General features: G+C 40.9%; 1 protein-coding gene across 1 annotated transcript in view; it reads left to right on the plus strand.

The window, feature by feature from the left end:
* Positions 1 to 552: 552 nt before the first annotated feature.
* The window catches only part of LOC122004271 (cyclin-P4-1-like), a 50075-nt gene continuing 26582 nt past the window's right edge, over positions 553 to 24045 (plus strand). Inside the window, exon 1 of the mRNA XM_042559185.1 lies at positions 553 to 725. Coding sequence (XP_042415119.1) covers positions 553 to 725 — 173 coding nt within the window. The remainder of the gene's footprint in view (positions 726 to 24045) is intronic.

The raw sequence follows: 24045 nt of genomic DNA on the forward strand, positions 1-24045 counted from the left end.
TCACTTCAGCCGCTGTTGATGCTGAAACAAAGAAATCTGCTAGTGAGGCTACTGCCGAAACTAAGAAGCCACATAATCCGATCCCAGGTCCACAGGACACTCAACCTTACTGGAAATCACTCGAATCACAACAAGAGATCAATCAGGGAGATCACTGATCCAGCAGCAACTCTTCTAGGCATTGCCCGATAGCTCAAGCACACCTCACTGATAGAATTATTTGGATCAAATCGTAGATCAAACAATGGGAATAATAAATCATCAACACCCTAATCCTACCTCAATAGGGACCTTAGTCAGCGGCAAGGAAGAAGAGCAAGAACAGACAACAAAGAATCGATCCTTGCCTTCAAGATCGCAGCTAGGGCACAATCAGTATCTCCGACCCTGGATGGCGACAGTCGAGTACAATCGGCATCCATGAAACCGAGAAGAAGAAGGGAAGAAGGATCAGGAGATCACTAGTCAAACAATAACCTAATTCCAACCAAGTTTACCTCCAAGATCAGCGACAACCCTAATTTCCCTACGACGAAACCAATTTGGGCGGAGATGGCCGACCGCCGCTGCCGCTTGCCGAGGCCGAAGAAGATCTGGACTCCGCCGGTCCCGTCATGCTCCAGCAAGCTCCGACAAATGAGGATGATCACCGAAGGAGAAGCTTTGCTCCCGTCGCCTCTGATTCGCCTGAGAGAGAGAGAACAGAGGAAGAGAGGGGGAGAAGGGTGCGGCTTCGAGCAGGGGAGATCGGGGAAGGAATGAGTTAGGGATCGACGATTTAGGGAAAATGAATAAAAGAAAAGGAATTTATATAATAAAAACTTTTCCTCACTTAAACGGGTATCCCAAACAAGCTTTATTCGTGCTCGCCGATCGATCCCCTCAAAACCCTTCATATGAACTCCGAAAAATTCCCAAAAAAATTTCTAAAAATTCCGAAAAAATTTTATAAGGCTATTTCTGAAATAACCCTATTTATTTAAAATTTTCAAGATCTCACAGATGTGAGATCTTGAAAATTTTAAATAAATAGGGTTATTTCAGAAATAGCCTTATAGAATTTTTTCGGAATTTTTAGAAATTTTCTGGGAAATTTTCCGAGCTCGTAAGACGGGTTTTTGAGGGGATCAATTTCGGGTTCAGATTAAAGCCTATTGGGGATACCCGTTTAAGTGAGGAAATATTTTATTATTAATTGCATTTCTTTTTCACTTTATTTCCCAAACGCCGAACCCGAGCCCTCCTTCCCCGATCTCCCCTCTCTTCCCTACTCCTCTCTGTCTCTCTCGCGGAGAAACCGACGCTGACGGAAACCCTTCATCTTCAGCGATCGTTCTCACCGAGTCGCCGGAGGAGCACATCGCTAGCAGCTGATTTTCTGTTCTCCCCGGTTCCTTCGCATCTCTGCTCTCGGCTATCTCTCTCATCTTCTCGGCGTCGCAGGCGGAGATCGGGTCTTGGAGCGAGGAGGGAAGTCTGTCGCCTCCTTCAATCTCCGACGTCTCTTCTAATCGACTGCCGACGCCACTGGATCGATCCAGATCCGCTCGATCCCTGGAGTAGGTAAGCTAGCTTTAACCGGATCTTCCTCTTCTTTGGGTTTCCTCCAACTCGTGCCCTAGCACAGTCGATAATTCTTCTTCTTCTCTTGATTCTCTCATAATCGTGCCCTAGGTTCGTGGTCGGTGCTAGATCTTGGCAGATGCTGGCTGATTGGGGGTCAGTTGTATCTTCAATACTTTGCTTCACAAATCAGATCGGGTGACATTTTTTGGAGACGATCAATTAAGGTAATAATTGGAATTATGTGGATTCAAGGATCTTGTTAGATTGATTTTCCTTTGTGATGACTTTATTGTTCTTGATTAAGGAAGTATCGGATTACTGCGGATCGATGGATGAGGGCTGCGAGGTTCTGTGATCGTGAGGTGTATCCAGCAGAGAGGTTCTGTAGGCTGTGAGGTTGTTTGTTTTTGGTTTGGCAGCCACCCATCCATCAGTGATCCAGCATCAACAGCAGCTGAGATTCGAGCTAAGGTGTAGGGATTTTGTTACATGCTGTTGAATTAGATTATGTTTCGAATTGGGTTTGTGATTAGATTTAATCATTTAGAATTAGTCTAATGGAATGATTAGGGTTAAAGTAATTAACCCTAGTCTACTATTGGATTTCTAATCTAATGGGAGATTAGGGATTAGATAACTAATCCTAATTGATCGTTAGATTTTATTAGGTAGATTTATGTTGTGTTGATTAGGGTTTTGCCCTAATTTAGTTTTAGGGATTTTATTTAGCTATTCATTTGGATTTAGCTAAATAATATATATATATATATTGTTTGATGCAGGACTTTGATTCGAGATGGGCGTCTCGACCTTGGATTGTATGATTGTACCTTCTATTTGAGGCGGGTACCCTTTGACTTATCTTTTGATAGTGTCTTATGATATGTGCAGTTTATATATACTTACTAGTGGTAGATGGTAGATTTATCTCTTCCTTGGTCTTAGCTTAGTTGATACCTATCACATGCTTCTTCTGTTAGTTGCTTTACTTTAGAACTGGATGCTTTCATCTTTTGTCATGTGTATATATGTTCATAGAGATGGATATTTATGATGCTTATCTATACTTGAATAGTTGTTGGCGATATTTGTTATATATTGTTGGATTTGCGTTACTTATATCATTGTTATACATATGTGTTTGGTGTATTGGCACCTACGCATATGGAGGAGGATATTATTCAGGTATGACATACTGTAGTCGCACGCACCATATTGCATGATTGCATGCTGGGTGATTGACGACTCCATTATTGTTGAGCTCGTCGGCCGACTACATGAGGGTCTACACACAGCGTGACCACTGCATGGGTAGTGGCACAGCACTCAGGGTGTGTATGGCAGGTTGCTCGGTGGTGCACCGCCGGGGTGCTCATGGTAGCACGATACAGCGAGGTTACAGCCGGGATCCCTTCCCGTCATCGCGTACCGGGAGATGAGAGCATTGCGCTCCCTCACTATGTTTGAGGTAGGAGGATAGGTGTACTCCGACAGCATCCCGTCCACTCGGTCACTCATCAGGGGTAGTGACGACAGAGTGGACGGTGTCACAGCCCTACCCACTCGGTCTCGCCATCACGTGTGAGACGGCTGACTGGCGTCAAGGGTGACCATGTCATATTGCATCATATGCATGGATTGCATTCTTTATGATTGATGCATTTTGGTGATTGCATATGATTGACATGCATACGGGATACATGCTTTTGCTCTGACTATTTTTATCTGTGTATGTTCACAGTCAGTTGCACAAGCCTCGCAGGTGAGTACAGTTTATTCCAGTTATGCATTTTCTTATTATTCTTGCTATAGACTATACCTTATGCCTATTGCTAGTTATTACAGTTTATTTCAGTTATGCATATCTGTTATACTGTTAGGAGACTGTACCGTAGGTTGTACTGTTAGGAAACTGTACTGTAGGCTCTATGGTTTAGTGTACTGTACCATAGGATGTTACTGGTGGTTATATGTTGCTATACATATCTATTGGATTACCTGCTGAGTTCTTTGAACTCACCCCGTTGTTACTATTTTTCAGGTTGAGGCCGTCGGGAGATATTCCAGTCGCTAGCCCCATTATCGTGAGGATTTTCTTTGTCGGATTATATTTTGCTTTTGCATCTTATATACATGTATTGTGGGTTTGTATTGTGGACATTGAACATTCGGGTTTGCTACTTTTGTTTTTCGCTGCGAATTTTCTCATTACTTCGTGGATTTGTTTTCTTCGTTGTAGTGGAGTAGGGTGTTTACATATATCTTCGAGGATTTTATATCGTCTTTCTATATTAAACTGCGTGGATTGATTATATGTTGAACTGTGTGGAATGTTGATATAAACTGCATGGTTTGTTTCTTATTTGTATTGTATTGTTCCAGCCGAGTGTGGCCGAGGTATAGATATATGTATTCTGGATTCATATTGTCACCCGTACAGGGGAGATGTTGCCGAAATTTCTTCGGACAGGGACTACCTGGGGCGTGACAATAGTTTTGGTATCAGAGCAAGTTTGCGATACCTGTTCCAGATTTTTGAGTTTATCGGATTCCAATTTCTTTGGTATCAGAGCCAGGTTCCGATTTCGGATTTTTGCATTTTGGAGTTTACGAGTTTATCTGGGTGTTTTTGGATTTGTACGGATTTCCGTCGATTTTATCGTTTCGGAATTTCGAGGCATTTTGACGAGGTTTTATTGGTTCTGTTTGGGGCTAAGCAGCAACAGGATATCTCCAGACGACAAATAGGTAAATTAGGTAACTTTATAGTTTTTATACCTGTAGTGATATCTGGGTAACATTTTGTTTATAGATATGACACCTACGTGTGTTCCGGTACCGAGACGTGGTCGCCCCGTAAGAGGGCGATAGATTCTCCGGAGACAGAGTCTTCAGAGAGATCTGCTAGGGTCGAGCCTGCACGTCAGGGACACTCGTCAGGATATTATAGGCACGTCGGATTATAAGACCCCGACGGTTCCGACTTCAGAGGTACATACCTCGACTGTACCACTAGTGGTGTCACCTTCAGTATACCTAGCACCCCCTTCAGTCATGCTTACTACTGCGTACTTGAGGTACAAGATGAGGCAGAGATCTGGTGGGACACGTAGCGCTCGATTATAGACGAGCAGCATATTACTTAGGCGAGATTTAGGAAGACATTCGAGAGTCAGTATTTTCCTCGGGCGTATCAGATGACACGTCGGCAGGATTTTCTGAGTTTTCGGCAGAATAACCGCTCAGTGATGGAGTATAATGCCGAATTTAAATCGGTTGGCCAGATTCCCTCCTGAGTTGGTGGCCGAGGGCAGATCTCGTATGCTCCAGTTTGTCTATGGACTGGATGGGTATCTACAGGTGAAGATTGCCGGTCTTGGTATTGCGTCATACACAAAGGCACTGGATAGAGCGCTTATGATTGAGTCTACTTATCAGAGAGTGAAAGTAGACAAAAAGAGGAAGCAGACTGATCGGACTTTCAGACAGACCCAGTAGCCACAGACTACGGGACAGCAGCAGAGTAGTCATACTCAGACGGGTCAGGGTACTTCTGGGTTATCTGGCCGACCCCTGAAGTCAGGATGATCTTCATCAGGACGTTCCCGATCTTCTCAGCAGAACCGGAAACTATCCACCGGTAACTCTCACTGCACCCGATGTGGGTCCCGAGATCACATCATCTTTGCATGTACCTTGGGATAGTCAGTTTGCTATTATTGCAAACTGCATGGGCACTAGAGCCCAGACTATTCGCTGAAGGCTCAGCATGTGGCTTCCGAGATTTCTGTTCCGGGAGGAGAGTTTGGTCAGTCCGGGACTCAGCGAGGCGGGCCGAAAGCTCAATCTTCGCATCGTCAACAGAGGACAGCTCCCCATGCAGCATCTGTATATGGCATGCATGGGCAGGAGCATTTTGATGTCCTTGTGGAGAACCCCACGGTATTCCACCCTAGTGTTCTCCAGTAATATTCGTCAAGAAGAAGGATGGTACTCTGAGGTTGTGCATCGATTATAGGCAGCTGAATGCAGTGACTATCAGAAATAAGTACCCCTTGCCACGGATTGAGGATTTATTTGATCAGCTTAGAGATACATCAGTGTATTCTAAGATTGATCTGTGGTCTGGATATCATCAGCTGAGAGTTAGAGATTCTGATATTCAGAAGACAACATTTCGCACTAGATACGGACATTACGAGTTTTTGGTAATGTCATTTGGGCTTACCAATGCTCCTGTAGTATTTATGGATCTGATGAACCGTATCTTTCTGGAGTACCTAAATCAGTTTGTTATTGTGTTTATCGATGATATATTGATCTATTCGCGTTCCGAGGAGGAGCACGCACAACATCTTCGCATAGTCTTGGAGACTCTGCGACGACATCATCTGTATGCGAAGTTCAGTAAGTGTGCATTTTGGCTTCCCTCAGTTGGTTTTCTAGGATATGTGGTTTCTAGCCGAGGTATTTCAGTAGACCCTAAGAAGATCGAGGCTATCACTAGCTGGGAGCAGCTGAAGTCAGTCCAGGAGATCCGTAGTTTCTTGGGACTGACTGGATATGACAGACGATTTATTGAGGGTTTCTCCCGTATTGCTATGCCATTGACGCGTCTGACCAGAAAAGGCGTGAAGTTCACTTGGTCAGAGGCTTGCGAGACCAGCTTTCAGGAGCTGAAGCGGAGATTAGTATCAGCACCAGGTTTAGTTTTACCTTCTGGTGATGACGGATTCGTACTTTACATAGACGCATCTCTTCAGGGCTTGGGCGCTGTTTTGATGCAGCACGGTAGGGTAGTCTCCTATGTTTCTCGTTAGTTGAAGGAGCATGAGAAAAACTACCCAGTACATGATTTAGAGCTAGCCGCTATTATCTTTGCTTTGAAGATTTAGCGACATCATCTTTATGGTATTACTTTTGAGATTCTTACTTATCATAAGAATTTCAAATATATTTTCACCTAGAAGGAACTCAATCTCCGATAGAGGAGATGGATGGAGTTCCTGAAGGATTATGATTGCACTATTAGCTACCATCCGGGTAAAGCTAATGTGGTTGTTGATGCACTTAGCAGGAAGTCCAGAGGGACTTTAGCTTGTCATCGAGTTTTAGTCACGGACTTGATTCAGGGATTCTCCGAGTTGGGCCTTGAGGAGCAGGGACGGACAGAGCAGAGCAGGGTATTCTTGTTACCATGGTTGCTCAGTCATCGATCAGGATGAGGATTTGAGAGGCCTAAGCCGGAGATCAGCATTTACAGTTCATTAGCAGCCAGATAGCTTTCGGACAGCAGACCAAGTTTACACGAGATGATGAGGGGATTATTTATTTCCGAGGTAGATTATATGTACCTCAGTCTCACCCGGTCATGGAGGAGTTACTTCAGGAGGCTCATCGTTCTAGATTTGCTATCCACCCAGGTGGGACCCGTATGTATCGTGATTTGAGGCGTTCCTATTGGTGGAATGGTATGAAGAAAGACATTGCAGATTTTGTAGCTAGATGTCTTGTCTGTCAGCAAGTGAAGGCTGAGCACCAGAGACCTGCTGGTTTACTTCAGAGGATCCCTATTCCAGAGTGGAAGTGGGAGCATATTACTATGGATTTTGTGGTAGGATTGCCTAGGACTCGACGAGGCCATGATGCGATTTGGGTAATCGTTGACCGATTAACCAAATTCGCACATTTTTTAGCGATCTGGAAGACTGATTCTCTGGATCGATTAGCTGAGTTATATTGTCGAGAGATTATCAGATTGCATTGAGTTCCTTGGAGCATTATATCTGATAGAGACCCACGGTTCACATCCTGATTCTGGCAGAGTCTGCAGCAGGCCTTGGGCACACAGCTTCGTTTCAGTACGACATTCCATCCGCAGACAGATGGGCAGTTAGAGCGGAGTATTCAGACTTTGAAGGATTTGCTGAGGTCTTGTGTTATGGACTTCGGAGGCAGCTGGGAGGACCACCTGCCATTAGTGGAGTTCACCTACAACAACAGCTATCATTCGGCTATCCAAATGGCACCGTTTGAGGCGTTGTATGGTAGACCTTGTCGGACACCCATCCTTTGGGAGGAAGTTGGGGAGGCCCAGCTGATAGGACATCAGAGAGCTCAGCAGGATGCAGAGTTAGTTCGCACTATCAGACGGAGGATGTCAGAGGCTCAGGACCGTCAGAAGAGTTATGCTGATCAGAGACGGAGACCCCTGGAGTTCTCCATTGGTGATCATGTATTTCTTAGAGTTTCACCCACGAAAGGGGTGAAGAGATTTGGTCTTCGAGGTAAGTTAGCTCCACGATATATTGGGCCATTCCAGATCTTGGAGAGGATTGGAGCAGTAGCTTACCGTCTGGCGCTACCACCATCTCTAGCCGGCATTCATGATGTATTTCATGTATCTATGCTGAGGAGATACGTATCAGATCTGGCACATGTTCTATCGGATATATCAGTTCCTATTCAGGCGGACGTTACTTACGAGGAGGTGTCGGTGCGGATTCTGGACCACAGAGAGCGTCAGCTACGGAACAAGATTGTCCGGCTGGTTAAAGTCGGATGGCAGCATCATTGTGACGAGGAGGCTACTTGGGAGCTGGAGGATACGATCCGAGCTCGATACCCTCATCTTTTTACTTGAGGTATGTGGGTTAGAGTTCCTTTCAGCATTTATACTGTTTGGTTATATTTTAGTGTTTGCTGTTGGTTATAGCGAAATTTGGGGACCAAATTTTTATTAGTAGGGGAGGATGTGAGATCTCGGAAAATTTAAATAAATAGGGTTATTTGAGAAATAACCTTATAGAATTTTTCCAGAATTTTTAGAAATTTTCTGGGAATTTTTCCGAGCTCGTAAGACGGGTTTTTGAGGGGATCAATTTCGGGTTCGAATTAAAGCCTATTGGGGATACCCGTTTAAGTGAGGAAATGTTTTATTATTAATTCCATTTCTTTTTCACTTTATTTCCCAAACGCCAAACCCTAGCCCTCCTTCCCCGATCTCCCCTCTCTTCCCTACTCCTCTCTGTGTCTCTCGCGGAGAAACCGACGCCGACGGAAACCCTTCATCTTCAGCGATCGTTCTCACCGAGTCGCCGGAGGAGCACATCGCTAGCAGCTGATTTTCTGTTCTCCCCGGTTCCTTCGCGTCACTGCTCTCGGCTATCTCTCTCATCTTCTCGGCGTCGCAGGCGGAGATCGGGTCTTGGAGCGAGGAGGGAAGTCTGTCGCCTCCTTCAATCTCCGACGTCTCTTCTAATCGACTGCCGACGCCACTGGATCAATCCAGATCCGCTCGATCCCCGGCGTAGGTAAGCTAGCTTTAACCGGATCTTCCTCTTCTTTGGGTTTCCTCCGACTCGTGCCCTAGCACAGTCGATAATTCTTCTTCTTCTCTTGATTCTCTCCAAATCGTGCCCTAGGTTCGTGGTCGGTGCTAGATCTTGGCAGATGCTGGCTGATTGGGGGTCAGTAGTATCTTCGATACTTTGCTTCACGAATCAGATCGGGTGACATTTTTTGGAGACGATCAATTAAGGTAATGTTTGGAATTATGTGGATTCAAGGATCTTGTTAGATTGATTTTTCTTTGTGATGACTTTATTGTTCTTGATTAAGGAAGTATCGGATTGCTGCGGATCGATGGATGAGGGCTGTGAGGTTCTGTGATCGTGAGGTGTATCCAGCAGAGAGGTTCTGTAGGCTGTGAGGTTGTTTGTTTTTGGTTTGACAGCCACCCATCCATCAGTGATCCAGCATCAACAGCAGCTGAGATTCGAGGTAAGGTGTAGGGATTTTGTTACATGCTGTTGAATTAGATTATGTTTCGAATTGGGTTTGTGATTAGATTTAATCATTTAGAATTAGTCTAATGGAATGATTAGGGTTAAAGTAATTAACCATAGTCTACTATTGGATTTCTAATCTAATGGGAGATTAGGGAATAGATAACTAATCCTTATTGACCGTTAGATTTTATTAGGTAGATTTAGGTTGTGTTGATTAGGGTTTTGCCCTAATTTAGTTTTAGGGATTTTATTTAGCTATTCATTTGGATTTAGCTAAATAATATATATATATATTGTTTGATGCAGGACTTTGATTCGAGACGGGCGTCTCGACCTTGGATTGTTTGATTGTACCTTCTATTTGAGGCGGGTACCCTTTGACTTATCTTTTGATACTGTCTTATGATATGTGTAGTTTATATATAATTACTAGTGGTAGATGGTAGATTTATCTCTTCCTTGGTCTTAGCTTAGTTGATATCTATCACAAGCTTCTTCTGTTAGTTGCTTTACTTTAGAACTGGATGCTTTCATCTTTTGCCATGTGTATATATGTTCATAGAGATGGATATTTATGATGCTTATCTATACTTGATTAGTTGCTGGAGATACTTGTTATATATTGTTGAATTTGCGTTGCTTATATCATTGTTATACATATGTGTTTGTTGTATTGGCACCTACGCATATGGAGGAGGATATGTTCAGGTATGACATACTGTAGCCGCACGCACCATATTGCATGATTGCATGCTGGGTGATTGACGACTCCATTATTGTTGAGCTCGTCGGCCGGCTACATGAGGGCCTGCACACAGCGTGACCACTGCATGGGTAGTGGCACAACACTCAGGGTGTGTATGGCAGGTAGCTCGGTGGTGCACCGCCGGGGTGCTCATGGGTTGCACGATACAGCGGGGTTACAGCCGGAATCCCTTCCCGTCATCGTGTACCGGGAGATGAGAGCATTGCGCTCCTTCACTATGTTTGAGGTAGGAGGATAGGTGTACTCCGACAGCATCCCGTCCACTCAGTCACTCATCAGGGGTAGTGACGGCAGAGTGGACGGTGTCACAGCCCTACCCACTCGGTCTCGCCATCGCGTGTGAGACGGCTGACTGGCGTCAGGGGTGACCATGTCATATTGCATCATATGCACGGATTGCATTCTTTATGATTGATGCATTTTGGTGATTGCATATGATTGACATGCATACAGGATACATGCTTTTGCTCTGACTATTTTTATTTGTGTATGTTCACAGTCAGTTGCACAAGCCTCGCAGGCGAGTACAGTTTATTCCAGTTATGCATTTTCTTATTATTCTTGCTATAAACTGTACCTTATGCCTATTGCTGGTTATTACAGTTTATTTCAGCTATGCATATCTGTTATACTGTTAGGAGACTGTACCGTAGGTTGTACTGTTAGGAAACTGTACTGTAGGCTCTATGGTTTAGTGTACTGTACCATAGGATGTTACTGGTGGTTATATGTTGCTCTACATATCTATTGGATTACCTGCTGACTTCTTTGAACTCACCCCGTTGTTACTATTTTTCAGGTTGAGGCCGTCGGGAGATATTCCAGTCGCTAGCCCCATTATCGTGAGGATTTTCTTTGTCGGATTATATTTTTCTTTTGCATATTATATACATGTATTGTGGGTTTGTATTGTGGACATTGAACATTCGGGTTTGCTACTTTTGTTTTCCGCTGCGGATTTTCTCATTACTTCGTGGATTTGTTTTCTTCGTTGTAGTGGAGTAGGGTGTTTACATATATCTTCGAGGATTTTATATCGTCTTTCTATATTAAACTGCGTGGATTGATTATATGTTGAACTGTGTGGAATGTTGATATAAACGGCGTGGTTTATTTCTTATTTGTATTGTATTGTTCCGGCCGAGTGTGGCCGAGGTATAGATATATGTATTCTGGATTCATATTGTCACCCGTACAGGGGAGATGTTGTCGAAATTTCTTCGGACAAGGACTACCTGGGGCCTTCAACCCATCCAAGGCGCCTTAAGCCTGCTCCTCGCGCCATCTCAGGATTTTGAACCCGAGGCGCCTCCAAGCCTCATGGAGGCGCCTCGGACATTGTTCATCCGCGGCAAATCTTCGTTATTTTGCACCTGCAAGATATGTTAGTCCCAAACACTATCCTGCAACACAAAGTTAGCACAAAATAACAGTATGGATAATAAAGAATGTTTAAGACAGTCCCCGGACTGTCCGGGTCTGACTTCGAATTTTCGACCGGAAATCCTAGGTAGACCCGACGCCTACTGTTCCCTCTACGGGGAACGCGTCCTCACCTACTCCACTCAGGAGATTTACCTGTCGCCAGTGCGATCCTCCAGATCGACTGGACTTTTGCTCAGCACTCGATACTTCCAGACTTTCTGCTGGACATCCGCTTCCCGGCTAGTCCAGTCTTTCACCTGGTTCGCGACACCAGGACTTTCCACCTAGGGTTACCACCCCCTAGGACTTTTTGCCTGAAGTCATCGACCTGCCAAGACTTTTCCGCATAGGGTTACCACCCCCTATGACCTAGGGTTACCACCCCCTAGGGGTTTTCCCTTTGCCTAACCGTAGCTAGGACTTTCCTGAAATCCTCAAGTAGACTTGTTAGAATACAAAACACCTTAACTTTGAATCCTTTGCTATTATCAAAACACGAGTTCGATCGTCGGATGCTTCCCGCACCAACATCTAACCCATTAATCTAATAATCCAATGAGTTTAACCCATTAATCTAATGCGTCTAATTCGGATTGGACTCAATCCAATGAGTGCTTAATCTAATGAGTGGATTCATTTGAGTCTAACTCCATGCGTAATCTGAAAAGCCTAACCATCTCATAATTAGCTCTTAGGGCTAATACTAATAATGGGAATATTGATGAAATATAATTCCTTTATAAAATCCTGAGGAAATGAGATTTTGTTGAGAAACACTTACAGAATTATGATTCCATCGATAACCAAAGATATAAGTGGGGTGTGTGCATAATATCCCTAATTTTTCATCTGATGTCTACCGATGGAATTGAGATTCCATCAGGGATTCCCTACGGAATGGTAATTTGTTAGAGATTACCACCAGAATCTCAATTTCGTCGGGATGTTCCACCCCGTGGCTACCGATGAAATTGATTTTCCATCGGAGATTACCGACAGAATCTCAATTTTGTTAGGAAGTTCCATCCTAGCTACCGACGGGATTATGATTTCATCAGGGAATGCTGATGGAATCACAATTCCAACAGTAGAGCCCTAATTTTTCTTACGTGTACCTCTTCCCTTCCTGACTCCTCTTCCATCGGCTAGTGGCGATCAGTGATTGGGTTCAGCATCTCTCTCCAGTGTCCTCTCTCTCTTGTGACATCTCCTATCTAGGTACGCTCCTCTCTCTCCGTTGTCTCTCTCCTTGGACACCTATAAGCTCGCGACCGACCAAGCTGCTGGGTGCCAGCTCGTGACTGCTAGCTTGGACGACCACTAGCTCGCGGCTGCCAGCTCTTGGCAGCTGGCTTGGCTGGCTGCCATCTCACGACCGATAACTTGGCTAGCCGCTAGCTCACAACCGATAACTTAGTCCAGCTGTGAACTTGACCAGTCGCTAACTAATGGCTATGAGCTTGACCAGTCACAAGCTCAGCTACTCCTATGTTGTGATTGATTTTAGCTATTTTTTTATAATTTATAATATATTGCATTTTCTACTCCTCTCCAACTACTCATCTTCGACTTCTCATCTTTAGGTATAATTTATTAAACAATATATATATGTAGGTTAATATAATATTTTGATCTATAACATAATATAGTAATTTTGTTATTTTAGTGTTGGTATATTTACATCTATATTATTTTTAAAACTCATTGTTTTTGGTTAGAACATGAAAGATAATATATGACTATTACAAATAAGATTTACAAAGACTCTATAGTTTACAATTATATATATGATTTATAGGTTTCTTGAATACTGAATGCATGATAATATATATTATTAGTCTAATATGAAATCCAGGTTTTTTATGATTTAGGTTGTTACATACTAGAAGTTCAATATGTGATTTTTTTTAAATATTTTTAATCCTTAATTTAATAGTTTTAGTAACTCATATACTTTGTATTCTTATTTAACCTATTATAGTATGAATTATCACCCCAAATCGGTAACAAATACAAATTAGAAGAAATAGAAACCTCACCATACACTTAAAATAATATTTAGACAACTTGAAATTGATTATAAGTTATTATATACACATTCCTAAAGTTTAATATGATAGAAAGACCTTGGGTATGAATTGATCTCATGATGCTCTCACTATATTTAACAACTTATATAATTTAATTAAGTTTAATAAAAAGACCATGTGAAGAAAATGGATTGGTTTATTTAATTATTATAGTATTATATTTGATTACTTTATTTAAGCTTAATTCAAATTGTACAAGTTTAATAATACTCCAAATTGTATTCTCATCAGGTAACAATATATATGAAAAAAAGTTGGTTGTATAATCAATTAGAAAATGAATTTATCGTAAACGATTTTATTGCCAAAGTTGAATAGTTTGTGGACTCTGCTAAGAGTCATCCAGAATGTATGAAAGATGTCGAGTTACGATGTCTATATATCATTGTAAATGTAGAAATAAACCTTCCATGATGTGAACTTTGCTAAATAGTTTTGTGTCAAATTACTGCAACTGATACTGTCATATAAAGCCTTATTTGTATGAACCAGTAAGGATTTTTGGTGGTTCATCATCTAATACAACTGTTACTGTGCCTGAATCATCAACTAATGATATTGCAATGTAATCAATGGTTTACGATGTGATGAATGATGTGTGTAGATTATATATATTTTTATGCATTGTTTGTCACACATTTACTTGTATTTCTTGAGTATGATTTACATTATCACATCCTATTTCATCATTGTATTGACATAATTACTTATTTTGTTCAAAGATATATTCTTTGCATATTTTTATTAATAGGACATTATTTAGAGCAAAAATGGATGAAGAACACACATTGGAGCAACTTCAGAGGAGAAAGAATAGAAAAACAAGGTTGTGCCAGCCGTGTACCAGCTAACACAACCATGTCTCTTGGAGACATGGTTGTTTCTCCCCAGAGCATAGACTCAGAAGTCCACACCGGTCAACCATGCCTTGTTCCTTGGAGTTACACACGACTTGACCATGCTAGAGGCATGACTATGCCAGGTCTCCAAGCAGAACACACGGCCATGTTGTGCCTAAAGGCATGGATGTTTCTCTTCAACTTATAGCAAGACATAGCCTGGTCGTGCCCAGAGGCACGCTCGTGCCCCCCTTTCCCAATGAAATCCATGGGCAGGTCGTGTCTACGGGCAGGCCATGCCTTGAGGCACGACTGTACCTGCCTTGGGCCATAGTACACACGTCATGACCATGCCTTGAGGCATGATCGTGTGGTGGAGAAAGTGAGGGGGTTGTGTACCTCACCTATAAAAGGGAATTTTTCTCCCCTTTTGACCTATCTTTGGTTTTGGGGCTTTGGCCCTTTCCTTGGAGAAGGGATTTGCCCTCTAGGAGAAACCTTAGAACCGCCATCTTCATCCTCTTGATGATCCATCCACCTCTAAAGAAAGAAGTTCAACCTAGAAGATCAGCAACACATTACTAAGATTTCTCTTCTCCTTTTTTTTTATAATTTGAGTTGTAGAATGTTATTCTTCATGTCTTTCAGTTGTTTCTTCTTTACTATGGTGCAATCCTCTGATTCTTAGGATGTAGAGAGTAATTATATGTGATGTAGATGTATGAACTATATAATTACTCATTTCCTTGTTCAATAAATGTTTATGACTTGTTCTATTGTATTGTGCCTTGTATGTGTTTAATGAAATGTGTGTTAGGTTATTACACTTAGATGTAGAGGATTGGTCACCGTGTAGAGGAGGTACTTTGGATTGTATGACTGGGGGGCCTTGTAATAGAAGGTATCTCTTTAACCAGGCTTTCTAGAGTATCATCTTGAAACAGAGCGAGGTGAATTCTCTAAAGGGAAGTTAATTAGAGTTTGATGGGTTTTCCTCCAACTAAATGTTAGAAAGTGACTTGTGTAATCTAGAGATTGTATAACTTAGGGGGAGGGGGGGGCTCTGTGATAGAGGGCAGAGGGTATCCCTTTAACCGGACTTTCTAAGTTACCTCTTTACTTAATATCATTAATCTAATGTTAGAAAGTAAATGAGATAACTCTAGTGATTGTATGACCGAGGGGCCCTAGGATATCCCTTTAACCAGACCTTTTAGAGTGATTTCTTTACTTATTAGCATTGGAACTTGATGTAAACTCTCTAGTGCGACCTTCATAAGGTTGTATTGGACTCTGGTTAGAATTCCTACAAGAGTGTAAGCAAGGAGTTCGAGAGATGAATAATTTATAGGGATTTTAACTAGCATCATAGTGAAATCAAAATCCTAGAATCTCTCCCAAATCCAACTTCTCCTTCTCCATTGCTCTCACTTGGGCTCATTCTCTCTTGCTCCTCTAACTCTCTCTCCCTCTCTCCCTCTCCCTCTTCTCTCAATCTCTCTCTCAAGTGTGTATGACCAACAACCAACCCTTTTGATTGTATAGATAACTTACTTTGTGAAGTTGCTAGTGCTTAATTAACAATCCCTGTGTATTGATATTTTTTATTACTTGATGATATTTCCATGTACTTACCGATGTACAACAATGAATGTAGTTGATTATTCCAATATATATAAAATACCAACTCCTAAATATGAGCAACTAAATAAAATGTTAAAAGCTAGTGAAAGAAAGTGTGGAAAGATATTCCTTCTGGTCATTCTCAAAGTAGAACATCATTTTTTAGAAATATGTTATGATAACATGTGTCAATTAATATCAGAGTTGTTCCTTGTAGATATCATAATGATTGATAGCTTCTATAGTATAAAGAAATTAGTTAGGGGTTTAGGTTTACCTATAGAAAAAATTGATTGTTGTTTAAACAACTGTATGATATTTTAGAATGAAAATAGCAAATTGATTGAATGCAGAATCTGTATTCACCCTTGTTATAAGCATCATACTCGCATACCAGGGAAGAAGAAGAAAAATATTACTTGGAAAATGATGTATTACTCCCTGTTAATTTCTAGACTTCAACTCTTATATGCATCTACTGTTAGTATTAGCCCTAGTACCAATTTTAAGATGATTGTAAAGGGCTTATTTTGTATCATACATCACTATTAATAAAAGGCAAAGGTTATGGTTATTATATTTATTTCAGTTTAGTGCCAATTCAATAAGTATAATAATATCTTTGGGTAGTAGGTTCTTATCTACAGTATATCAATTGGTTTAATTGAAAGTGAGATATTGTAGAGAACACTACTCTTAACTATTCCTAGTCGAGCATTAATATAAAAGGACAATATTAATGCATTGAGACTAGCATGTAGGTCAGCGGATGACTTGATCTCACAAGTCATGGATATGAGATATCAGGTTGACACATGGGTATATATTAGAGAATATATACTGAATGACCTGCCATGAGAATATTTTATGGATCGTCGTATGAATATCATAAACATTTTCATTGACTATTGGTATGAATAGTCCTTAGACCTAAAGTCACTACGGTTCCCTACATAAGAAGTTGTATACTTTGGTATCGTCAAATGTCACCCGTAACAGGGTGGACTTTAAAGTTGATCACTGGGTATGCAATAAATTATGCGGAGAGATGTGAGTGATGTAGATGAGATCTATCCCTTCCATATAATGAAAGCGATATCTGTGGGCCCCTTGATTAGTAGGACACAAGAAAGCATGACCATGTGTAAATAAGTCAATATGAGATATTGAGATTATTTGATTAAGTGTGTCTACTTGGAGATCAAGAAACACAAAGATTGATAAGAGGATGACACGGTCTATACCTCATTGATCAATCTAGATATTAGGGATAGAGGGACCAAGTCATACAAGATAATAGCCACGAACAGGTTAGGTCGGATCTCGACTTTCTTGTCACTTGGGTAGCAATGATGCCTTTCTAGATGACACTCATTGTTTATGTATCGCAAATGTTGATTTGAGTACATTGCAAACGTTACAAGAACCGATAGGGTCACACACAAAGAACAAGTTGATATGGAGATGGATTCATGTAATGAATCAATGGATTAAGTGTAATCCAAATTTGACTCATTGAGTTAGACTCAAAGGGATCCAATTGTTGGATTGAGTCGAGTTACTTGAAAATCAATGGGTTGGACTCATTGGGTGAACTTGAGTTCACCAAGGAAGTTGAATGGTCAAAATTAAACCATTGGATTGAATGGTTAATTTTGAGCCATTAGATTAGAAGATGAAAGGGTGAAGACTCTTGGTATACCATGGGATGGTTATAAATATCATTTTGGATGATACTTTTCATATGTTTTCTAGAGTTTTCATGTGTTGAGACCCTTGGCATTCTTCTTCTTCCTCCTTCCCCTTCTTGGCCGAAATCACCATTGTGGTTGCTAGCACAACCTTGTGATTTCTTCTCCATTTTGCTTTGTTTGTGAGACAAGCAAAGCCAAGGCTTGTTTGTGTGGATACCATAGAGGCGCGGATGCTTGAACGCGCTGAGATCTGCATCTAAAGAAAGGTTGTTGTCGGGATTACGAAGGGCACGCAACAAATGTATAATCCTATCATGTAGCTTAGTATAGATTATTATCTGAAAATGTTTCTTCCCTTCGCATGGATCTGCTGGATAGAGAATCTAGTAATTTTTCCACTGCGCTTCTGCATGTTTAGCATGCTAGATCCCAACATCTACCACTACAGCTTGCCACATGATGTGGCATCATGAGAATGAGCACAAAGGAGGTATAATGTGTCATCCTTGTGATTCACCTGCATGGAAATATCTTGATACTATATTTTCCTCCTTTTCAATGGAATCACATAATGTGAGATTGAGACTTTCTGCAGATAGATTTCAACCATTTAGTTAGTTGAGATAGCAATATTCATCTTGTATAGTTATGTTGTTCCCGGTAGGGCCGACAAGAGGGGGGGGGGGGGGGGAATTGCCTACAAAAATTAAATAAGTCCTTTTGTAATGTTTTGGATTTGATTATTTATGCACAATTAATTAAACAAAATAAGAATGCAAAAAATTAACAACTTCTAAGAAAATAGTAAGAAGGCTAGATTTACTTGGTTACAATCTAGGTAGTTGTTAATCCAAGGTATTGAAGAAGCTCCTCTAGAAATCTCCTTTGTTAAACTTGGAATAACCTCATACAGATGTTAACTGTTAGAGTGTATACTAAAAGTCTAGCCTTTTGTATAAATATTTATTTTGAAATAATAATCACATTGGTCAAATGTCTACATTTATATGTTAAGTGTAGTTGTTCATTTAATTTATATTGAAGATAACATGGTGTGTGGTGTCACACAAAAGATCATGTTATCAGTTCCTTATAAATTATAAATAGTTGCTCATGACCAAGATAGAATGGGACAAACCATTGGAATGGTTGTAGTGTAATTTGAAATTAGTTTATCTTGCCTATAAAATTACACTAGTACACTCTGAGTGTATTGAATAGGACCATTTGAGGTTGTCTTTTTTATACTGACTGTTAAAAAGAACAAGACCTCTGTTATTATAGAAGTGTGAACTCTTAATCATGATATAATAACAAGCACGTATACTTAATATTTATTTCTATAATTTATCAAAGGGTGCGATTTAGTTCGTTAAATCAATATGCCTAATAAGTTGGGAAATGATATTATTTAAATGATGTATTGTTAGTTATAGAATGAAATTGTGTCCTAGTAATGTAGGTTGATAATGTCCCCTTGAGGAGCTCTTAAGGATTGTCATGTAAACCCTGTAGATGGACTTAGTCTGACATGACAATAACGTTAAGTGGTACTACTCTTGGAGCTAGATATTAATTAAGTGAGTTGCCAGTAACTCATTTAATTAGTGGGCATTCGATATCTCAAACACAGGGAGATTAACACACTCATGATAAGAAGGAGCTCATATTGTAATATGGTATTGGTGTGGTAGTGCAATAATAACTCTTTAGTGGAATGAGATATTATTGATGAACTTGAGTTGAGTGTTCTGGGTGAACACGGGAAGCTCAAGCTCATCGGGAGATCAAAACCAGTTCCTCCTCTCGGTCCCTGTTGTAGCCTCTTATTTATAAAGCCTTATATCCACTTAGAGCCAAGCTTCTTACCCATCTTGTTGTGGCCGGCTAAGCCATGCTTGGAGCCCAAGCTAGGTCCAGCCAAGCCAAGGATTGGAGCCAAGTTATATGGCCGGCCAAGCTTGGAGCCCAAGCTAGGTGGTCGGCCACATAAAATTAAAAGGGTGTTTTAATTTTTAAAATCTTTCCTTTTATGGAAGCCATGATTTTAAAAGAGAGTTTTTAAATTTTAAATCTTTCCTTTTATAGCTTTCTACAAAGGATTAAGAGAAATGTTTGATATCTTTCCTTATTTGTAGTCAAAAGAAAGATTTTAATTTTTGATAAAATTTTTCTTTTTTGTAACCATCCACATGTTTTAAAAGAGAGATTTTAATTTATATAATTTTCCTTTTATAACCAACAAGGGATTTAAAAGAGAAATTTTTTAATTAAAATTTCTTACCGAAAACAAATAAGGAAGTTTTAATTTTATGTTTAAAACTTTCATTGTTTAGAGCACGAGTAGGTGGCCGACCATGACAAGTATAAGAGGAAGTTTTAATTTTTTGTTTTAAAACTTTCCTTTTTAGTCATTGGCAAGGAATATAAGGAAGTTTTAATTATGTTTAAAACTTTCCTTTTTTGCCAAGACCAAGGATTATAAAAGAGAGAGAGGGGGTTCCTTATGAGATAACACATCTTCTATTCCTCTCTTCCAATCCTTGGTGGTCGGCCCTTGTCCTTCTCTCTTCCTTTGTTTTCCCTCTTGGTGGCCGACAACATCTTGTGTGGAGATCTCTTGGTGGCCGGCGGCATCTTGTGTGGAGATCTCTTGGTGGTCGTGTAACACCCATAGGATCCCTAGAAATTTTACATAAATTTATGCATGATTAAATAGGTTTCATGTGGATTCTTCTTTAAAAAAAATATATAATAAAAAGAACCAAAAAGAGGCATGACCAAGGATTGAACCTTGGACCTCTTAGTAAGTGGTTCCATGTCATAACCAGTAGCCCCAGCAGGGGTGTGCTAATATGAAAAGAGGGAAATTATGGTTAAAGGTAAGGAAAGTGAAGGCTCTCTTCACTAAAGAGGAGAAGTCCAAGTTTCTTTCCTCTTCTTACAATGAAAAGAGAGTTTTACTTCCTCCCTTCATTTAGGATGAGTAAAAGAAAAGGGAAGGAAAAAATTCATTTTTTCTTCTTCCTTTCATTTGGAATAAAAGGAGAAAAGAAAGAGAAAGTTTCATTTTTCTTCTCTTCTTCCTCCCTCCTCTCCACCGAAACCCAAACCTCTCCTTCCTCACCATTGCCTAACCAAGCAAAGGAGTTTCTCTCTAGGAAAAGCTTTACAACCAAGGTTACTTCTCTTAGGGGATTAAGCGAGAGATGTAAGTATCCCCTCACCTGCAATACAATAGTTTCGTACGCTTTATGTTTAAAGGTTGTTGAAACAAAACTTAGGGATTTCCTTGCAAGTTTCGGCCAAGATAGGGAGTTGTGGTCACTTATGGTTGTCAAGTTTACAATTCATGCTTCATGTTGCAACAAAAAGTCTAGAACCTCACTCTTTAGGTTTCGGCCAAAATGAAACATGAGGTTTAGATCAAAGTGTTGAAACCTAAAACATGCTTTGTCACGCCCCAGGTAGTCCCTGTCCGAAGAAATTTCGGCAGCATCTCCCCTGTACGGCGGACAATATGAAGCTCAGTATACATATATCTCTATACCTCGGCCACACACGGCCGGAATAATACAATACAATTAAGAAACAAACCACGCAGTTTATATCAACATTCCACACAGATATAATATATGATCAATCCACACAGTTTAATAAGGAAAGACGATATAGAACCTCGAAGATATATGTAAACAGCCTACTCCACTACAACGAAGAAAACAAATCCACGAAGTAATGAAAATACAACCGCAGCGGAAAACAAAAGTAGCAAACCCGAATGTTCAATGTAAAATCCACAATACAAACCCACAATACAAGTATATAAGATGCAAAAGCAAAATATAATACGACAAAGAAAATCCTCGCGACAATGGGGCTAGCGACTGGAATCTCTCCTGACAGCCTCAACCTGAAAAATAGTAACAACGGGGTTAGTTCAAAGAACTCAGCAGGTAATCCAATAGATATGTATAGCAACATATAACTACCAATAATATCCTAAGGTACAGTCTCCTAAACCATAGGACCTACAGTACAGTCTCCTAACAATATAACATGTATGCATAGCTGAATAAACTGTAATGAGTAACCAGAAGCATGTAATACAGTTTACAGCAAGAATAATAAAAAATGCATAACTGAAATAAACTGTACTCACCTACGAGGCTTGGGCGAATGACTGTGGACATACACAGATAAAGATAGTCAGAACAAATACGCATGTATCCTGTATGCATGTCAATCATATGCAGTCACCCAAGTGCATCATCCAATATGCAACAATCACAATAAATGCAATCTGTGCATATGATGCAATATGACATGGTCACCCCTGACGCCAGTCTGTATCTCACACACAATGGTGAGACCGCGTGGGTAGGGCTGTGACACCGTGCACTCTGCCATCACTACCCCTGAAGAGTGACCGAGTGGACGGGATGCTGTCGGAGTACACCTATCCTCCTACCTCAAACATAGTGAGGGAGCGCAATGCTCTCAACTCCCGGTACGCGATGACAGGGCTGCAACCCCGCTGTATCGTGCTACCCATGAGCACCCCGGCGGTGCACCACCGAGCAACCTGCCATACACACCCTGAGTGCTGTGCCACTACCCATGCAGTAGACACGTTGTGTGCAGGCCCTCATGTAGCCGGCCGACGAGCTCAACAATAATGGAGTCGTCCATCGCCCAGCATGCAATCATGCGGTATGGTGCATGCGGCTACAGAATGTCATACCTGAACGTATCCTCCTCCATATACGTAGGTGCCAAAAAGGTAAACGCAGATATATAACAGAGATATAAACAACATGAATCCAACAATATATAACAAGTATCTCCAGCATCTAATCATGGGTAGATAAGCACTATAAGTAACCATAACCATGAACACATATACACATGGCAAGAGATAAAAGTAAACCAGACTAATGTAAAGCATCTAACAGTAGAAGCATGTGATAGGTATCAACTAAGCTAAGACCAGGGAAGAAATAAATCTACCATCTATCACTAGTAACCATATATAAACTATACATGTCATAAGACAGTATCAAAAGATAAGTCAAAGGGTACCCGCCTCAAATAGAAGGTACAAATCACGCAATCCAAAGTCGACGTCGAGACTCCTGTCTCGAATCAGAATCCTGTGTCAAACAATATATATATTTTATTTAGCTAAATCCAAATGAAATAGCTAAATAAAATTTCCAAAACTAAATTAGGGCAAAACCCTAATCACATCGATCACAACCTACCTAATTAATCTAACGGTCAATTAGGGTTAGTTACCTAATCCCTAATCACCAATTAGATTAGCAATGCAATCTTAGATTAAATCGAATAGTTGACTAGGGTTAATTGTCTTAACCCTAATCATTCCATTAATTTAATCTAAGTAATTAAATCTAATCAAAATCAACATAACCCTAATTCAAATCTACACATCATGTATCAACTAATCAGGGATTAATCCAATACATGAATAGCAATTCAATACCTGTCCTGTTGATCCACAACACTAAGTAATGTTGCTGCTAGACAATGTTGCTGCTGTTGGAGTGTTGCCGGGACTAGAAAATTCATAGAACAACCACCTACTAGATTCTCCATTGATCGGATCAAGAAGAAATCAAGCAAGCAGATGACTGATCAGGAACACCACAGAATAGCACCTCATCATCTACTGGAAACAACCGGATCACACAATAAACCTTCAAGCCTCTGCTCGACAACTCAATTGATCTCATCACCTTCAACTGATGCCTCAATCACAGCAAGATGGAGATGTCCAAGACAGCAAGTAATTAGATCCGACCTCTCCCTCCTTGTTCAGGACCGAAAGAAAACCCCCACAATCTAGATCAGAGCCTCACCTCCTGATCGAATCAAGATTGGAATCGATCGGATTAAATCAAAGAAATCAAAAGTAAGAATCGGCGATGCCTTACCTTCAAGAATACAGCTAGGGCACACCTTTGCCTTCGCGACGATCGATCGGAGCTGACAGAAGGGATCTAGGGCAAGGGATCTAGGGCACGGTTGCACAAGGAAGAGGGAAGAAGAACAATCGAAGCTAGTTCCTCACCTCTGTGCTCCGAGCCCTAATCTGCACCGGCGATTGATGTTGGTACGATCGGTCAAGGGCAGAGGGAATCGGCCGCTGGTAGCCAAGGAAGCTTGACGTTGGTGAGTCTCTAGAGAAGAAGACCTCCGCCAGCAATCTGCTCCCTGGCGTCGTCGGCG

This window comes from Zingiber officinale, chromosome 7B, assembly GCF_018446385.1.
Source record: "Zingiber officinale cultivar Zhangliang chromosome 7B, Zo_v1.1, whole genome shotgun sequence".
NCBI classification, from domain to species: domain Eukaryota; kingdom Viridiplantae; phylum Streptophyta; class Magnoliopsida; order Zingiberales; family Zingiberaceae; genus Zingiber; species Zingiber officinale.